At 38.6% G+C, this 18,236-nt stretch overlaps 1 protein-coding gene across 12 annotated transcripts in view; it reads right to left on the bottom strand.

The window, feature by feature from the left end:
* The window catches only part of TENM3 (teneurin transmembrane protein 3), a 1,359,158-nt gene that overhangs the window by 79,675 nt on the left and 1,261,247 nt on the right, over window positions 1-18,236 (bottom strand). For all 12 annotated transcript variants that reach the window (XM_064510997.1, XM_064510998.1, XM_064511002.1 and 9 more), the window contains 5 exons: window positions 15,443-15,565; window positions 8,847-9,061; window positions 1,962-2,172; window positions 1,332-1,433; window positions 986-1,180 (listed from right to left, as the gene is read on the bottom strand). In XM_064510997.1, the coding sequence (XP_064367067.1) occupies window positions 986-1,180; window positions 1,332-1,433; window positions 1,962-2,172; window positions 8,847-9,061; window positions 15,443-15,565 (846 nt within the window). The remainder of the gene's footprint in view (window positions 1-985; window positions 1,181-1,331; window positions 1,434-1,961; window positions 2,173-8,846; window positions 9,062-15,442; window positions 15,566-18,236) is intronic.

Below are 18,236 nucleotides of genomic sequence, written 5' to 3'. Positions count from 1 at the left end.
AGCAAGATTCACTTTGGGTTTCAGGCTACTCATCCTTGTCCCTCTAATCACAGTGTGACAACTGTTGGATTCTCTGCAACACTCGCTATCAACTGACCTGATCCATTGCTACTGAGTTTTGACAGCTGTACAGGACCTTCAACTTGTTTCGGAAATAAATGAGTTGCATACTCTCTATCCTTCTTAATTCACTTTAATGTGCTTTAGATGACGAGATTTAATTTAGCAATTTGACTCAATAAAATGTTACACTTGTAGGGTCAATGGTCTGAAAATTTAATTCCAGAGACTTAATTGCATTACTTTGTGTGTGGAGATCAATAAAATCAATTTGATTGAGGAAGAAAATGGTGCTTTTTACTCCTTAAAAAAATAGAATAGAAAATGAACTGCACTTTGCAGCACACTAGAGTGAATATTATTATGCACATCTCTAGAATACAAAAATGATGCATCATTTTTCACTGCGATACATTGGAATCAGCATTTTCCACAATGTGGTTGGTGAAAAAGATCCCTAACAAATGCAATACATTAATGATTTATTCTATACTGTGAAAAATCACTAAGTGTTTCTGTATTCTAACATCTGTTTTTGTGCTTCCTCCTTAGCTGACCTCAGCCAGAAAAAGTAAATAAAAGTATATTGACAAGCAAAAAGATACTATACAGAAGTACTTAAAAATCTTCACATTGATTAGTCAAGAGGAAATAAAGTATAATAATTCTGTAGAACTCAGTGATACTAGTGCTTCCCAAACCTGATTTTTACTATTCTAAAATGATTTTTGAAGAACCCGATATGACAAATATATTTCAGTAAGTTTACAATTTAACGATAAATGGGCTTTTTTTTTTTTTTTTGGGCTGGTATTAGTGAACAGCATCTAGATCTGGCAAAATCAACCGAGCTAGATGTCCCCGTTGGAAACCGGACCAATGGGAGCATTACAGCAGGTGCTGCAGTAACTATTTACTCCTGTACCTTCTTCACAGTTTTCTCCTTTATAGCCAGAGTTGCAGGCACAAGAGCCCATGATGCAGATGCCCCGGCCCCCGCACTGGGGATCGATGCACTGGGTCATAGGCACGTCGCACTCGGTGCCCTTCCAGCCGCTGTAGCACAGGCAGCGCCCTTTGGAGTACTGCCCATTGCCACTGCACAGCACGGGGCAGGCTGCTGCGAAATAAAACAGGACAGAAGAATTCAGATCAAGTTTGAAACCAAAGCAGAACAACTACGAAGCAAGCCACACGCCGCCGTTTCTTTCCGCAGTATTTATCTCCATGCTTGCTTGAACGGACTTAAGGAGAGAATTTGGCTGACATACCTCTGGAGCAATCGGGGCCCAGGAATCCAGGGAAACAATGGCAGGTCCCAGAAACACATTCGCCATTTCCATGGCAATTTCGGGGACATTCCACTACAGACTCTTAAAGGAAAAAAAAAAAAAAAAAAAAAATCAGATAATTCATAGATCCCCACCATACAAAGTATCAATCATTTACACCACCACCAACTGGCAGCAAACCCAGATTCTTGGGGAAGTGTTTCTGTCTGGTTTGTTTAGTGTTCTTAAGAATATGAATAGCTGGTATTTTCTGTAGTTGATGCCTGTAACATCTTAGTACTTTACATTCCAACAAACAGACTCAAATTTTAACGGTAAAACAATATATGCTCTGTGCTCAAAACGGAGCCCTATGCCATGTAACAAATATTTCAAAAAAGTGTACTCCTTTCAAGCACCGTTTTACACGGAGGTACAGTCCTTGTGCTCTAGAAGAGCTAATTAAAATATATATTCTGTATTTTGTTCCGAGCCGCAAAAGAAACACGACTAAAGGAAAATCTGTGAAAAGAAGTCAGATCATTAAATTAAGAAAGCTTGTCTCTGTATTCCTAAAAAAAACTGAGCAGAGTTGAGCTCCTGGTAAAAACTTTTGAAGACTACACTTACCTATAACGATGGTATTAAAAGACACCTGCTCCGCATTTTTCCCGTCGTTGTAAAAGGCCAGGTGCCAGATGCCAGAATCCAAGTACTGGATGAAGCCGGCCTCATGGAGACTGACGGACCTCGCCTGCCGACCCGCTCTCTCCGACTCGAGCAGGTTGCGCTGCTCCCTGGCGATGAGCCGGCTGCCGTCCAGCAGCTCCACAAAGTCGTACTGCCGGGGAGGAACAGAGGAGCGGCACACGTCACGGGACGGCCCACGCCACGCCGGCTTCCCCGCAATATCCTACCGACACCGTGGTATTTTGACCAAGGAAGCTCCTTTCTGGAGCCCAGAAGTAGGAGCTGGACTACTCCAGGCTCATTCCTTTACCCCACACTAAGATTTCAAACAGAAGGGCCAGTTAGCCCTCATGCTCACAGTGGCAGCTCTTCCAGTGGTGAGCACAGGGCAAGCAATTTATTGTGCAGAAGAAAAGGTCAGCTGTGATTAATCTGTAGTCATGACTTCCACCTGATTCACAGGTGAGCGCTCCCTTTCAGTGTGTGCTACACATCTCAGCTGCTAATAACATCCAACACCATTAATCTACTTTGCTTCTTATCTAGTTTCACAATAAGGATTAAATTGTCTGCTCAATCCTCCTGTCAGCTAGTCCCAAGTTCTGAGAGAAGGAAAGAGCTTTACTTCCACTTCTTACAAAGGAAGCCCAAAGCAGCAAGTGGAAACAGCTAGGAGAAATGGTGAACTGAGAAAAACCTGCTGTACTTCAGGTCAACGGACAGCATCCAAGAAACATGGCGAGGTTAACAGCCACCTGCGGGACTTGGAAAACGTAGCATCTGAGCTGCTACAAGCATCGGAAACAGCGAATAATCTCAAAACCCAAGACTTCATGCATGTAACACTTAACTAGTGCTAACAGCACCCATGTGGCTAAACCTACTCTGGACCTTATGCTGATTTATACTAAGTAGGAGTCTGATCTTACACCTTGGAAGACTTCTCCTGTATGTTTGTCACGTAAAGATCAAGGTGTATATTACAAAATTAAGCACTTACGGAAGTGAAAGAGCATTCTTGCTTTTAGTAGAGAGCCTCTGCCTTCCCTACTCAGTCCACCGTTTCACACTTGTACTCTGATACGTGTTTATTGTATGAGATGAACTACTACACATAAACCTTCAATCTTCCCCCATGTTTGAGATCTCTCTCAAACGGAATTACATCCAGGGTCTGTGGAGGTAAAGGCCAGCATGTGAAACCACGGATTCACCTGAGGTAGGATAACATCAGTTACTGGGACCGGAGAATCAGTGATTTTATGTCCTGACTTGTGACCTTCGGAAACTGCTCCCTGGACAGAAGAAAACATGATAGCCTTTGTCCCTGAACAGGATTTAAGTAATTCTGTTCTCTCCTTGAAATTCTACTCGCAAGGCCAAAGTTCCCTGGCATTATAAGAATGTTCCTCTGCAGTAATTGGAGCTATCTTCCTACCACTCAGGGTGTAAAAGAAATGCATAGTTAAAATGCCTCTATCAACACCTGAAACACTTTTCCAGCTATGTCTGAACAAGCAGAATAGGACATAACATGATTAGTATGCGCAGAAGCCAGTACCTTGATATGCTGTCACTTTGAATGTACGTGCAACAGCACATGAAAACTAATGCACCTGTTTTGGGAGAGCAGAGATTATTCAAAACCACCCAGTGTTCTCATTTGTCAGAGAACTAAATATTTATCTTATTTTGTGAGAGAGAGAAACGGTTTTGTTTTTTTCCCTCCCACCAGATGTGAGAATACTTCTTTCTGCTCAGGCTATTTGCAAATATTTGAAGAAGAAAAAACCCAGGGAGTTCTGAGTTTTAACAAGTTATTTATGGACATCAGGAGAGACCTTGTAATTTGTATACTGCAGAGGGTCATTTTTTGTAGGAGGACAATTTCAGATGAAAAACATCTTTTTGATGTGGGAGTAAGAGATACTACTACTTAACTGACCACAAACAGTACATCCGTGGCTGATTAGCATGGTACAATTAATGATTTTATATTTATAACATAATAAGGGCTTATGCAGTTATCAAAAAACCATTCTGGATTACATTTTAAAAACCATACAGAGGGCATTTACTGTTCCATCTGTCCCCCAGCAAACAACTATAACTGACCTAAACCTTTTTAAGGGCTGGGTTTGTATACCTAGGACAGAATAATGGGAATAGAATGGAAAAACAATTATCTTTATAAGCAAAAAACACACTCATTTTATCTTCCTCCTACGGGGATAAATAAATTACCTTTATGTTGAATCTAAACATGCTGATTTGCCCTACTACTCCATTCAGTTTTGCTTTAAACCAAAGTCCTTTGTTATTCTTCAGGTCTCTTTAAATAAACATATTGATCCTCTGGCTGCAATGAAACTGACATTTTTAGAAGGTGTCACCAAGACTTTGAGGCTTGCATTGATTGGGGTTTGCATGGCCAGCCACTGTCAATTACCTCTGCTTGATTTATTTATGATTGCCCAGAAAGACAGAACTACGCATCTCGGACTGGTCGGTGACACATACATAGAGCCCATTGCGACTAATTTGGGTGCCTAAAGAGACACCAGAAATGCAACCAAAACTTCTGTCCTGATTACAATGTATCAAAACATTTCCAACATGCTGTATCCCAATTATTTTGGATTATGGGAAAGGAGGAGAGTGCTGCATTCTGCTGCATTGTTTTACAAGGTAATGCTAAACAACTGATAGGAATGATTTAGAGACCACTGATCCTGCTTCAAGACAAGCGTGCGAACTAAAAGACTTGAGATCTCTCCCAAGCTTATTTCTATGATTCTGTTATTACATCTCTTGTATTGGTAGGATAATTAGCATTAGAAGTTGTACAGCTATGGAAAGAAAGATTTCAGTTTCACATTGTCTGCTCTGCACAGTGTGGTTTTAACCGGATACAATAAAAAGGTGGATAAACTGGTGAAGGGACTGTAAGAGGAGAACAAGGTGACAAATGTGATATTTAAGTTTTGTATTATAGCCAATAGTTCAATGGAGAGGAGGCAGACATTCACAGAAAGACCCAAGCTTCAAGGAGAGAGCTGAAGAAGATGGTACTGTATGGTTACACATACAGGGAATCACAGGAGTATGTGCAAAGTTACTGGAGAAGGATAGCTGGTAGCTGAACTTTAAGAACGCTGGCAAAGTGCAGATATTAATCATTTTTATACTATTTTTATCATAAGATCTGAAAATTCAAACACTGCTGTTTGAGAAACAGAAGCAGTTGTTCATTTGGACAAATTTTGTTATTAGCACTCATTACTCTGTGACTATCAGATGACGGCAGATAGCATTCAAGAGATGTAAATATAATGTGATACATATGGGGGAGATCCTACTTTTCATAGTCCTCACAAAACAACCCTAACTTTACACATCCAGAGATGGGCTCTGAGCCAACTTTTATCATCCTGGAATGAGATCTGGGAGCTGTGGCAGACACTTCTACGGAAATATCAGTTCTACGATCAAAAAGGAGCAGACATCATTCTGCCACGGCATGAAACCGTAGTAGCTCAACATCTGCTATATCCTCTGCTCTTCTGGTCTCCCCTTCTCAAAAAGGCTTCAGTAAAACTGAAGAATGTTCAGCAAAGGACGAGGATGATCAAAGGTATGAAAGAGCTTTCATACAAAGAATGACTAAATAGACTGGAAAAGATACAACTCATTGAGGACACCACAGAGATCCATAAAAATCAAGAGTATCATGGAGAAAAGAATAGTGAGAAACCAGCCACTGTCTCTTCCAAAAAACTACCAAGACGGTGTCAAACTAAAACTACCTGGAGGCTGTCTCAAAACACACTAAAGAGTATAGCAGTTACAGATGAGCAGTTAATCCATGAAACTTCTTGCTACAAATGTCATGGACACTAAAAGCTTCCATGGGTTCAAAAGTGACTAGACATATTCATAGGAAAAAGGTACAAAGGTGATAGGGTACAAAGACAGCACCTTTGACTCAGCAGTCCTTCAGCCTCAAAATGCTGGAGGACAAGAATGTGTTCTAGGAAAAGTCACAAGTCTATCATGCTGTTATATTAATCTACATATCTGCTAATGGCCACTATTACTTAGTGACAAACAGAATACTGGGCTGGATGGGTCTTTGATCAGACCCAGAATGGGCCTTCATGTTCTTCTACCATGCTCCTGTGACACTTGAAGCTCTGTGAATAAGCTAAATAAGTACCCAATGAAAGGATGCAGTGAAGCCAGGAGTTAGCTGTTAGCCTGCCATTGCCGGCTACGCCTGGTTTACCAACGAGACCTCTGTCAGGACTAGCAGAAAGCTTAGGGGAGACAGGAAAACCATGAACAGATTTATGCTAGCATACCTCTCCGTGTTTTATTTCATTAGATGCCCTTTTATTTAAATAGCTTATTTTCTTTATATAAGGTAATTTGGTAAAATACACATCTAACCAAACAAGTTGTGTCTTCACCAGGAAGACTGTGATTAGGCCTTTGCGTTGTTGGAAAAAGACCTAACCTGTGGGAAAATATTTTACTCCAAATTTTTTTTCCAGGTGCAGGAACACAGCCACAAAACCCCCCAAACTGCTCAACTGAGCATTACATACATGCTTAATTTCAGGCACATAAACCAGACAACGCAGGTTTCAGGCCATAAAAACACTCTGATAAACCTCGTGCCCTAGACAGTCCTCAGCAGCCCTTCAAATTCAAAAGAGCTGCTGTTCAACTTATCAATGTAAGTGAGCATGCTTAATTTTTCAAGGTATCAAGTGTCAAATGGCTTGTAAAACAATTCTAACCATATACCATGGAAAAGTAGGACAAGAGAGCTTGGCCTATATCCCAGGAACAATATATCCAAAAAGTCACAGAAACTACAGAAGATGCAGTAGCAGGAGTCTTGTATGCTTCTTTCTGTTTTATTACACTTAAACATGAACAAGTTTGACTCTGATCAGCACTTAGATAGTAGGAATCCAACAAAAAGGAGTCTGTGTAATACCAATGTCAGGAAATAGATACAGCTATCTCATTTTACAGAGTTTTTGGATGCAGGAGACCCCTATTTCAATCTTTTACCAGGATAAGGAATCAAGTAAGGATCATTTTTCATATACTTACCTACTCGCACAACCTCTCTCATAAATGCAGTTCAGATCAGCTTCTTCAATTTTATTCATTCTTGCCGCACATGTATTCCCCTAGCTCCTGTTATTACTGTTATCATTGAGACAGCATTTGTATTCCAAGCCCCCATTTCCAATGGCTGATAACTTTCTGAATCAATTTTCTTTGAGCTAGAATTTCTCATGCTTGTTGCCAACCTAAGGGTGAGTTTTCATATGTGAGAGTCCTAAGAAAATCCATTTAATCATTTTTATGAGGATCAAATTTTTAAATAAACATAAGTGCATTTTCCACATTCAATGAATTGTTTTCAGTTTAATGGAAACTAAACTAGAAAGTAAAGCTAACGTAACATCGTGTTATTTCAGCACCATGAAACTCCTTTGCTTGACCCTAACTCCTCTCCCTTGGCTTGTGACATAATTTCAAATCAGTGTAAGCCAGCACCTGCTAAATAGGTGATAGAATTAGGAATATTTCCAAGTTCTAAGTCTTTTAAATATTATACCTAAAGAAAGAATGAAGTATCTTCAAATACTGCAACAACATGCAAATCAAAATCAAAGTATGTAGAATAAAATAAAAAAAGAAATTGAATTTTGTAGTTATCAATTTACTGTTGCAGCTGAGTATCATGCATAATCAGCCAAGCTTCATTCCAATATTAGGCTACTACACTGAGAGCTGTGTCCAGGCCAAATAAAAAAAAAAAGTTTTTTTTTTTGGAAATCAGTAAGATGTTGCATAATTCCCTAAATGGGGTAAAAGAGCATGAGCTAAATTCCCTTTTCAAGTGCAACAACGGTTAGGAGCCAGAACTTGGGCAAATACTGAGCTGAAATAAATTTAAACTTGGAGGGTCTTAAATCCTAAAAATATAATCTAAACACAACTGATTCTAAATACCGTCTCTGATGATGATTCCTCCCTTTCTCCTGCCATCCAGACTATTCATTCTTTTATACTTTAACTGAAGCCTTTTCTATGACTTCAGATAAAAAAGTGTTTCTTTGTTACTATACAAGTGCACGATCATATACAATAAAAAGTCTCTTTAGAAACCTTCTAAGGAGTGGAGCAGAATAAATCCTTCTTGGACACTTAAGAATAAAATTTTAAGACAGTAAGATGTCTACTGAAAACTGACACTCTTACAAGCTTAGTTCACCGTATCTTTACAGACACATATTTCAGTATTCTACCTTGCATGTATTTATTCAGTGGGATACCAAGGTGTAAATACTGTAGCATCTGCTTGTAGAATGAAGTGAAACTTCATTAAAAAACTGTTTACTTCTTGTTTGGAAATTTGGCAAACATAGCCTTTACCAGACATACTCATGCGCACATCTGACCAGAGCATAATTTGCTTAGATTTTTAAAGATGTCAGTATACCACAGAAAAAAGGTACACATAAATTCTGCATGAAACAACTCTGTACCTAAAGCATCATCACTGCTCACAGCACTCAGAACAGTTCATAAATGAGAAACTTATCCCCACATTATACATTTTAGATCTCATCACTTACAGTATTATAAATTCTTCGTACATTGCATGAGATCAATAAAGTGTAAAAAACAAAAATCAGCAAAATGAAAAAAGATGTAATCCCAAGAAATAAAAAACATACAAAAGATACAAGCTCACAGTTTTCAGTACTGTATCCTACTTTTAATGCAAGCAGCTCTTACCTGAGTATGTGAAGGTGGTAAGCCTTTTCGGCCATATACTCCAATCAATGCATCTTTTTGAAGGGATATATTGAATTTTAAAAATTGTGGCTGATCAATGAAGAGTTGTGATCTCCAGAAAATCCCAGGCGGGACTTCTTGTATTGCTCTTCGGCCTATATCAAGTTCTCCAGAATCTATAGTGTTGTTTTCTTGTGCAAATCCTCCTAATTTTCCTGACAGGTTAAAATAATCAGAGATCAAAAATTAATATTCCTTTCTTGCTCTCAATCATCCTTAATATAAAACATCAAATATTTAGATTCACCTCAGATACAGATCCCAGGGAATTCACCGATTTAGAACTAACAAAGCAAAGATACCACACAAATATCTACTAAGTAAAAACACTACAACTTCCCTGAATTATAAGCATTAAGGAAAATGTTTTAGAATCTATGCTAAACACATTTTTTTTTAAAGTGTGTTTTAAAATACAGGGTCATCCAGCATACACAGTGTGTATATACATCTCACGGTGTGTACAGTAAAGGGAAATGCAGTATACAGATTTTAGGAATAACGGATACATAAACATAACCAGTCAAGAGAACTGTCATATACAGTCTTTTCTCCATGAAATACTGGAGCAACTATACAATACCAACAACGTCTACATCTCTGGTTCCCTGATCTTTTTGTTGTTGAGCTCCACAAAAAGGCGGTATTTCTTGCTCCACTGGGTCTATTTTTATGCCTCTCCTCCCTGCATTTTCTAGCCTCAGCCCCAAGCTTGATACCACCTCCTTGTCCACACTGTCTCCTGAATAAAATGAATAATAATCTGTAAAAGTCTGGTGTTTTCCCTCTTTTCTCTATCATGAATATGTACCAGCCCTGAAGGCCAACTGTTAGAAATAAGAACATAATGCTGAAGGGAATAAATGGTTAATTCTTTGTAAGGCATTAGCACAACTATTACTTAGCCTTAGCAGCTCAGTGATGTTGGTTTGGAAAAGCCCAGAAGCAGTGAAGATGATGCTAACATGCAGAAGATTTATTTTCAAACAAATGAAACAGGTCGAACTGCTCGAGCCCGAGCTGCTAAGTCTGCAAGGCACCGTGCCGCAGCCTAGGCACAGCACAGGTCGGTGGCAGCGTGGAGATCTCCGTAGCGCCCTCGCTTGTACAGCACAGACATGCCCCAAATCTGTCAAAGATTACGAATCTACCTCAGAGCTCACTAGCACAGAAACTATGGCTTAGTTGTGGCAGCGTCTTCCACCTGCCAGACTGGAGGAAACAGGGCTACCAGGACTGAGGCACTAAAGGAAGTGCCTTGCACAAACTGCGACCATCCAGCTTTCCAGTCTGGGATGGCTCAGAGGAGTTACCAGTCTTGTTCAAGGCCAAAGACTCGGATCAGATGTCCAGGCACCAAACCACGCAGTGTCGCTGGACACAGACATTCTCGGCAGCTGGTGCCAGGTCAAAGCCTACTTTGATCCAATGGACTCCATGCTATCAAACCTAGACTAAGAGGTGAAGATTTTGATAACAACTTGTTTACCAACACATAGCAACTCTAGATCGTGCAAGCAACGCTGCATCTGAGCAGCTCACAAATCAAGACGAGCCTTGAGCGAAGCTATATAAAGAAAAACGTAACTGTGGTCACAATCATACAGTCCACTATGTTCTTACCAATTTATTTTCCTTTTTTCAGCAGCTAGTCTAGTTATAAGGATTGAACTAAACCCATGTGAATGTGCTCAGCATGTTCAGGTGATGCTAACTTGCTAAACAACTGACAACATTCTGCTGCTGCCCTGTCTTTTATGATTAAATTCTACATTATTCATCATTTGATGGAACAAACTGACACAACCTTTTTGCAAACATTTAGAATACAAAAAAACTAGATTAAAATCTGAAATGCCAGGTGAGGTCACAGACTGATCCTCGCCACTTTTTGTGCATCCAAGATGAACAGAGACCGCTTCTGAATTAAACAGCTAGAGCAGCGCTACCGAGAGGCCTTGAGTGGGGCTCACCTCATCATCATAGCTAGGCCGCAATAGCATCGCAGTCACTGAAAATGTCTCACTTACAGGATCGTCAGATTGATCAATGTTCTGCTTTCAAGAGACAGTGAAATATCTGATCTTGAAGAAACCTTTTTTTTTTCCTCCACACATTTCAGGATGAGTCTGATCCTTTTCGAACGTTGGATTTAACCTTTCACAATATTTGTATGTTATTCTAGAAGATGGATCTGTATGCATTATTTTAGTTCACTTAAACATTTGTTTCTTACCACTTCCTTTGAATTTAATCCATGTGTGGTCATATAATTCACACACTGATGACTGGTAATCACTAAACAATAAACACTTCTTTGCCATATCGATCTGCAACTTCCCCTATTTCTACATTTGAAATGAAAAACAACTACCTCTGACTGTGGAAAAGATGAACTTGATCGCTTGAACAGACCCACATCATCAAACAAACATTTTGCCCAGCTTGTCAGAATTGTGTATCACTGGGCTTCAATAATTATCCTTAGGAGAAAACGATCCCACCTCCTCTGCTTTTCTTCAGGAAACAGGAGGCTGCTTTACCCCTTAACCACATGCCTCTAACAACACACACTGTCTCTCAAAATCATCACTAGTTTTTGTCCTTCTAAGAACAGGGCTTCATCTATTATTCTCTTTCCATACTGCTTTGCAATGGGCTTGTGAAAAATCTTGGTAGCTTCATCAGCTCCTTCTCACATTCTAAAATACTGCAAGCTTTTATACACAGCCTTATATCAAAATACAAAATAAGTCACATTCATTCATATAATTCCACAATGATGGAAATCATGAAAAATGTCCAAATATGAAAACAATCTTTAAAATATCTAACCTCTTGAATATTTTCTTTTCAGTATACCTCTACTCTTCCCCTGCCAAATCCTCCTTTCACAACCCCTCCCCAAAAGAAAAAAAATTAATATGTAAATATTAAGCAAATATAAATAAATGAGTTTATATCATGATTTGTACTTACATTGCTGGCTGATTATTTAATTTATAAAATAAGAATTTACTCTATCGCATATAATACAATATATACAATTATATACTTATGATATACAATTATATACTTATGATACAGGTAATGCAATACATTATAGCTGATATATAGAATAATTTGTTATATTTGCTACTTGTATATTCTGCTCCACTGCCTGAGATTAGGGTGGACAAAATCCGGAACTAAACAATTATTTACAGCAATATTTAACAACCTATATAAGAAAAATAATAACACAAAGATATCACTAAAATTACATGAAGCTAAGCTCTCCCTCCTTATTTACAAACATTCTGGAGGTTAATACACAAAATATTGGGTAATGAACTAAGTATCTTTAATACAAAATAAATATGAATGAATAACCAAAACACAGAAATGCTTAACAATAACTGCTGTATAGTGTCACAGATAATATCATTTTCCTTCCTTCATAGGCAGCACTAATTAGACTGTTAGGTTGCAAGGCTAGATTTACAGACAGTCAATAGCATATTCTACCATTCCTTGCATAACCTTGGATTCACATCTTCTTCTGTGAGGCATCTGCTATATATTCATCTGCAACAACTATGGGCAATAACTTAACACTCTTGTTAAATGTTACTGCTATTGCATGCCAAATGAAATCAAAATCCTCCTTAAAAACATACCTTTCTAAAGAAAAATCAATAGAACATCTAATTAAGAAGCTATTCTACATTTAATTAACATGATCTACATGATAAACAAAACAAAAAGCTCAATACATATCAGTTTCAGTAGATGTAATGTATTTTAATGGAAATAAATGGGCTAACTTATCTCAGTGCGTTAAATAAACCAAAAGAAATATCTCTTTTCCCAGTCTCTTTTTTTCCCCTCTTACATTTTAAAAAAATCTGCAGTTAAGAATATGTTATTATAAGGTATTTCTGAATTGCACATTAATTTTATATGACATATAAAATACAACCAGCAGCATATGGTGCGAGACCAACTGTTAAAACACAATGGTCAACCGAATTTTCAGCTCTTGTGTTTTTTAAACCTTTCTGCCTCTTCTATCTCCTGCTTATAAAAACTGATAAAGTATTAATGCACCTCAAATAGGTGTTTGTACGTCATTAAGCCTGGTTTATAAAGCGCTTTGGAAAACCTCAACTGAAATGCCCTATAAAATTCACCATTTCCACATAAAATACATATTCTTAGGCAGCCCTGAATCATGCCTGACTAGGTAAACAGGTGATACGTTGTCAGCAGTTTATTATTCATACAGAGAGAAGCACCGGGAGGAAAAAATAAATTCCCCAAAGAAAGTAACAAAAATCTTTGGAAAAGGCTTGTTCAGAGATTCAAGCTTCATTTAACAAGTGACTTGCATTTAAGCATGATTTAACACGCTTTTATTATCAACTTATGATTAGCTGATTCTAGGTAAACCACAGCTGAATTTTTCTTCAGAGTTCATAAGGACACATTTTAAAGTTTAAACTCTGCTAATTCATCACAGAAAATATCTGTACTTCTGAATGGCAAATGAATAGCTAGGATCTAAGCCTCTAAGCCACTGTGGGCTATGATTTTCTGACCGAAGGAGACCCAGGACTAGTCGAAGTTTAGACCGAAGGCTGTGCTGTGCCTTGTTGATTCTTCCTTATAGTTGCAGCAATCGGCATGAAAGCTTAGGGGCCCCCTACTTAAATTTCCTATCTAGCTGTCACACTTTCCTTTCTACTTCACTTTCCTTCTGTGATTTAGAATGTGTATTCTCTAGTCTGCCTATTCCTTAGTATTCATGTATGCTGATAAATGACCACTGTCTTTACTCTGCAGAGGACAGCATGTTAATAGTGGATCAAATTAGCCCTGTTTTCTTTTATAGTATTTAGGAACATTACGGAGGAAAACCAGGATTTAATATTCTTATATTTTTCCTATTATATTTAAGGCAAAGTGTAACAGGTCTTAATTTGAAAAAAAAAAAGTGAAAAAACTGCATTTATTAAAAGTTTAGAAAAATATATATGTCTTTCATACAATTAAGTGTATTGTCTACTCAGGGCAGGATCATCAGCTGTCACTGCATTATTAATATTCATTACCATAAAATAACTTCTTTCTATTCATTCAGAACAAGTAAGAATATGTAAAGAGAATACCTAAGTGCAAGAAAAAGATATTAGGGTAAAGGAAATGAAAGCAGAAAAGGTCCTACTGGTTTCATGTGCTTAATAAGACAACAGAAAGAAGGAACAGAGCTATATCACTTCTCTAACTTGGAGTTGTGATAACTTGAAAAATTTTCAAGATGTCAAATACTGGCAGAGGCTTCCTCCTCCTCAGAGGTAAGGAGGTCAGCTGTACCTTGTGAAAGGAAAAATGGATTTTTGTGTAATGAAGCAAATACCGCATTCATCAACCATTTAAATCAAGTTATCCATTCAAAAACTATTGATTTTAAAGCCTCTGTTAGCTGAAAGTGCACGGGCTCTTAAAGGTTTGGAGGATCTTAAAGGGCAACATGGAAAAAAGGTCGATAAAAAATAATCCTTTTATGTGGTTTGTATTTTAAAAGCTCCTAAAACAAAATTAATAAAGTTTTTTTTTGACTTTATATATTGGTTGGATGATTCAGACTCAGTATTATGGGCTAGACACTTTGAGGAAACAAACGAACATATTACACATGACCTATTATGTTTCATAGGGAAATTGAAAAAAAAAAAAAAACCTCATCTATAGACATGAGCACATAACACACGGCAATCCACAGCTAGGTCATCACGCCATAGGAAGCTCCCTGATCACAAATTGTCTTCTACACACAGGAGCTTCAAAAATAAGCAGATACCCCTGAAGAGCTTTTTCCAGTGCCAATGGAAGAACAAGAGTTCGTGTTCCCCTGTTGCAGACAAAGGTTTTGTTTGAAAACTATCCAGAGATAACTGGGACTCCAAAGCTTGAATTTTTACCTGGTCTGCTATTATAAAACTGCATGTTTTGGCCCGTCCAGCTCACCGACACTGTGCACGTCCTAGCCCGGTGGTTTCTGTGGAGTGGGACCCGGTGGCTGGCGCCGCCAGGCAGTGCTCTCTGAGCCAGCCCCAGCCCCTCGTCATCTCTGGGGACCCCACAGCAACTGTTAGGTTGTCGAGGATTTTAGGGTAAGTGGAGGCTTTACTTCTCCGGTTTTGTTCTGAGCTTTTCTTCCCTTGTCAAATACTGCATGTGAACTCCTGAGAGGAATTCCGGTCGGCAGATTGGCAGCCAGCTTCCCTAACAACATCAGCATTATCGTCGAGGATTCATCACTTCCTTCACACGTGAGGTAGGAGCAATGGTGTGCTCCTTTTCATCTGAAATGCAACTCCTATGTAATATCTGCATGTCTACTTGAAACCACTATTATTTACAAAGGCTCAGCATTTCCATTAAGTGCACAAACTTTTGAAGGAAAAGTGTTAAGATCTGGTGATGTAAATAAAACACTAAAGGAAAGGAAACACTAAAAAATAAGAAATGAAATCGCTGTCTGTTTCACTTACCATTTTCTCCAGCAGGTACTGTTACAGGATGTGTTGGCACAGTATCAGAATTCACTTTTCCATTCTCAAATGTATCATTTTCAGTTTGCTGCAGCTGCCAGTTGAGGCCAAACAGATGCATTGCTGGTGGTAAAGGATACAGGTTATTTGATGCTCTTAACCACAATGACAAATCACACAAATAATGGCTTTCCACACTTTGCAGGAGAACAGCAAGTCATACATTAAAAAATTAAATTACAGGAACAAGCACTCACAGACTAATAGTTCAACTTAGCAATGGCACCAAGCAATTACTACTGCTGTCCTTTAATGATACAGTGCTTTTGGTGAATGCCATTGACAATAAGCTCACCACTCTTATTTTGAGTCTTGTACTGGTCCCAAATCAACGTTCAGAAGGATAGGCAGTAATTATGTCCTTTTCTTTTTTTCTCATTTTTTGATCCTACTACAGAGATGTATCATTTAAGGGAGCTCCTAAATGACCTACCAAGATAACTGATTTCACCAACCAGCAGATGGATCTGTTCTGATTAGCCACAGAGTGTAAACAAATGATGCAAGAGGAGAGGAAGGATGGTGCTGTGGGTGGTACAGGGCTCACCTAAGACACCAGTGCTGCTTTTCACGATTTCTCACAAACACGCTGTTCAACCCAAAGCTACATATCCATTCCCTGTGCTGCTCTGCAGAACATGGCTAAGACCTCAGTAGGGCTGCAACACTGAGGCACTTGGCTGCTGCGGTAATGACGGCTGGATAATGCACAGTGAGGACTGCGGAGAACTTCGTTCACCATAACCAGGTCTATCAGAAAGCGTGATAGCAAGTTAAAATGTTTAGCTAAGCTAACTATGGAGTCAATCTGCTCGTTGGAATTAGGGGAACTACTCAGGGAACCTAAATAACACCAGGGATTAATGACTGAACCCCCTATCTAAAGCATTAGAACAAAAATACGGGGAAAAAAATCACCGTAAGGCTATATGGTGATACACAGAACATATGCAATTTCTTAATATCTGTGGTCTGCTCCCTTCTCTTCCAAATAATCTATCATACCAGCAAAGATGAATTTTATTGTAATTACTCTAATTTGGTTTTGGTATAACAAGGGTTTGCTGACTCTGCAGCAGCAGTTTCCTCCAAAGCTGAAATTGTTCATCAGTGCTACCAGGGTACAAAAATACACTGACAAAATTTTCTGTAATAATGCTTTTCTTTTTAAACTATCAGTACAAAACATAGGGAAGATAATTCACTGCATCTCATTTCTTCTGCTCTTTCTGTTCCCAACATAGATCACTGGTAGAGTCAGTATTATTCCTTGCTCTTACCCTGATGACAAACTATTCTTCATCCCATTTGTTTTCATCTTTGATTCTTTCAGGATCTCTGTACTGACCATGGATGGGATTCAGCCTACTTAGGACAGACTGACTTCAGTGGAAGTTTAGTCAGGGAGGTAGCAAGCACTGCAGAATTAGGACCCTCTCTGCCAGATCTTTGCCTTAAAAACCCCCCAACAAAATAAAAAACAAAATGCAACCTAAGTCCTATTACTGAATGCTTCAAAGACTGAAATCCTCACTATAGATGAAATATTCTCTTTGTTCCAAGTCTCTGACTCCACTATTACTCTTCTTTCTCAGACCTTAAATTGCCTGTCAAAGCCTGATAATATTGAATGCTCCTTGACCCTAAAACCTATTTCTTTCCCTTCCACCTCTTGTTAAACCATAAATTTCACTACCACCATTTTGGAACATTGCCAGAATTAGCCACTATTTGGACCCTACCTCAGCTGAGATTCTTATTTATATCTTTACCACTGTTTCCCATCTGATGATCGTATCTCTTTTAATATATTTCATCAAAAGCCCTAGGGTCAAATTCTACTATCTGTTATACTAGTTCACTTCACTGGCAGCAATAGAAGATTACAAGTATCTAAATATTTTATGATTCAAACTCAGTACATTTCTTGTCTTTAACTACGGAAGACTAAATCACCTCTCCTAACTTTGCTGGCTTCTTATCACTCTTAATATTCTACAGGAAGAGGAAAAAAAAAAAAAAAAGCAGCATTCATTTTGTCACAGCTTCCCCCAGAAGTGCATGCCTGGCAAACATATGAGCTCAGACTATCATCACCAGCTCTGCCTACTGGTACTACATACATGCCCTGTGCCTCTTCGTGCTCCCCTGGGAGGTCAGAAAGGGAAGCTCTGACATGACCTTTTAGCCATTCCCTCATAATTCAAAACAGCTGGAAATTGAAGTCTTCAAAGGCAAGGACTGTGGGATCTATACTGATTACATCTCCAAGAACCACAGTAACTACAAGGCAAGTGACAATTATCTTTTCTTTGTGCCTGTGCCAGTGTGGGTCCCACTGCACTTGCCTGTCCAAGATGGTGAGTAAACAGCTGTATCCCACAGAAACGCTCTCTCAGCAATTACAATTGCAATTTCAGCTCTTACAATTCTAACGACAATCCAAATCTTACAGTGTGTGCTAATACACTAAATAATTCAACTTAGTAACCTCTTTGAGACAGCATTAGGGAATTTAAAGAATTCTCTTTTCACTACAAACATACGGGAACACCACGAAAGACTTAGGCATGTTGATACAGGATCAAACTATAAGGCACGATTTCTCTGGAGACATGGAATGTAACTTTAAGAATGTGGGAAAATGGACTGATTAGTTTAAGAGAAATTCTGGCATTATTTTGTCAATATATAGTTTATGCTTTCTAGTTTCAGATTAGGACTGTCCTCTGCT

The sequence above is a fragment of the Dromaius novaehollandiae genome, chromosome 4, assembly GCF_036370855.1.
Source record: "Dromaius novaehollandiae isolate bDroNov1 chromosome 4, bDroNov1.hap1, whole genome shotgun sequence".
In the NCBI taxonomy this organism is placed as follows: domain Eukaryota; kingdom Metazoa; phylum Chordata; class Aves; order Casuariiformes; family Dromaiidae; genus Dromaius; species Dromaius novaehollandiae.
The sequence above is the reverse complement of the archived record's forward strand: the minus strand, read 5'-3'. Positions and strand labels throughout refer to the sequence as shown.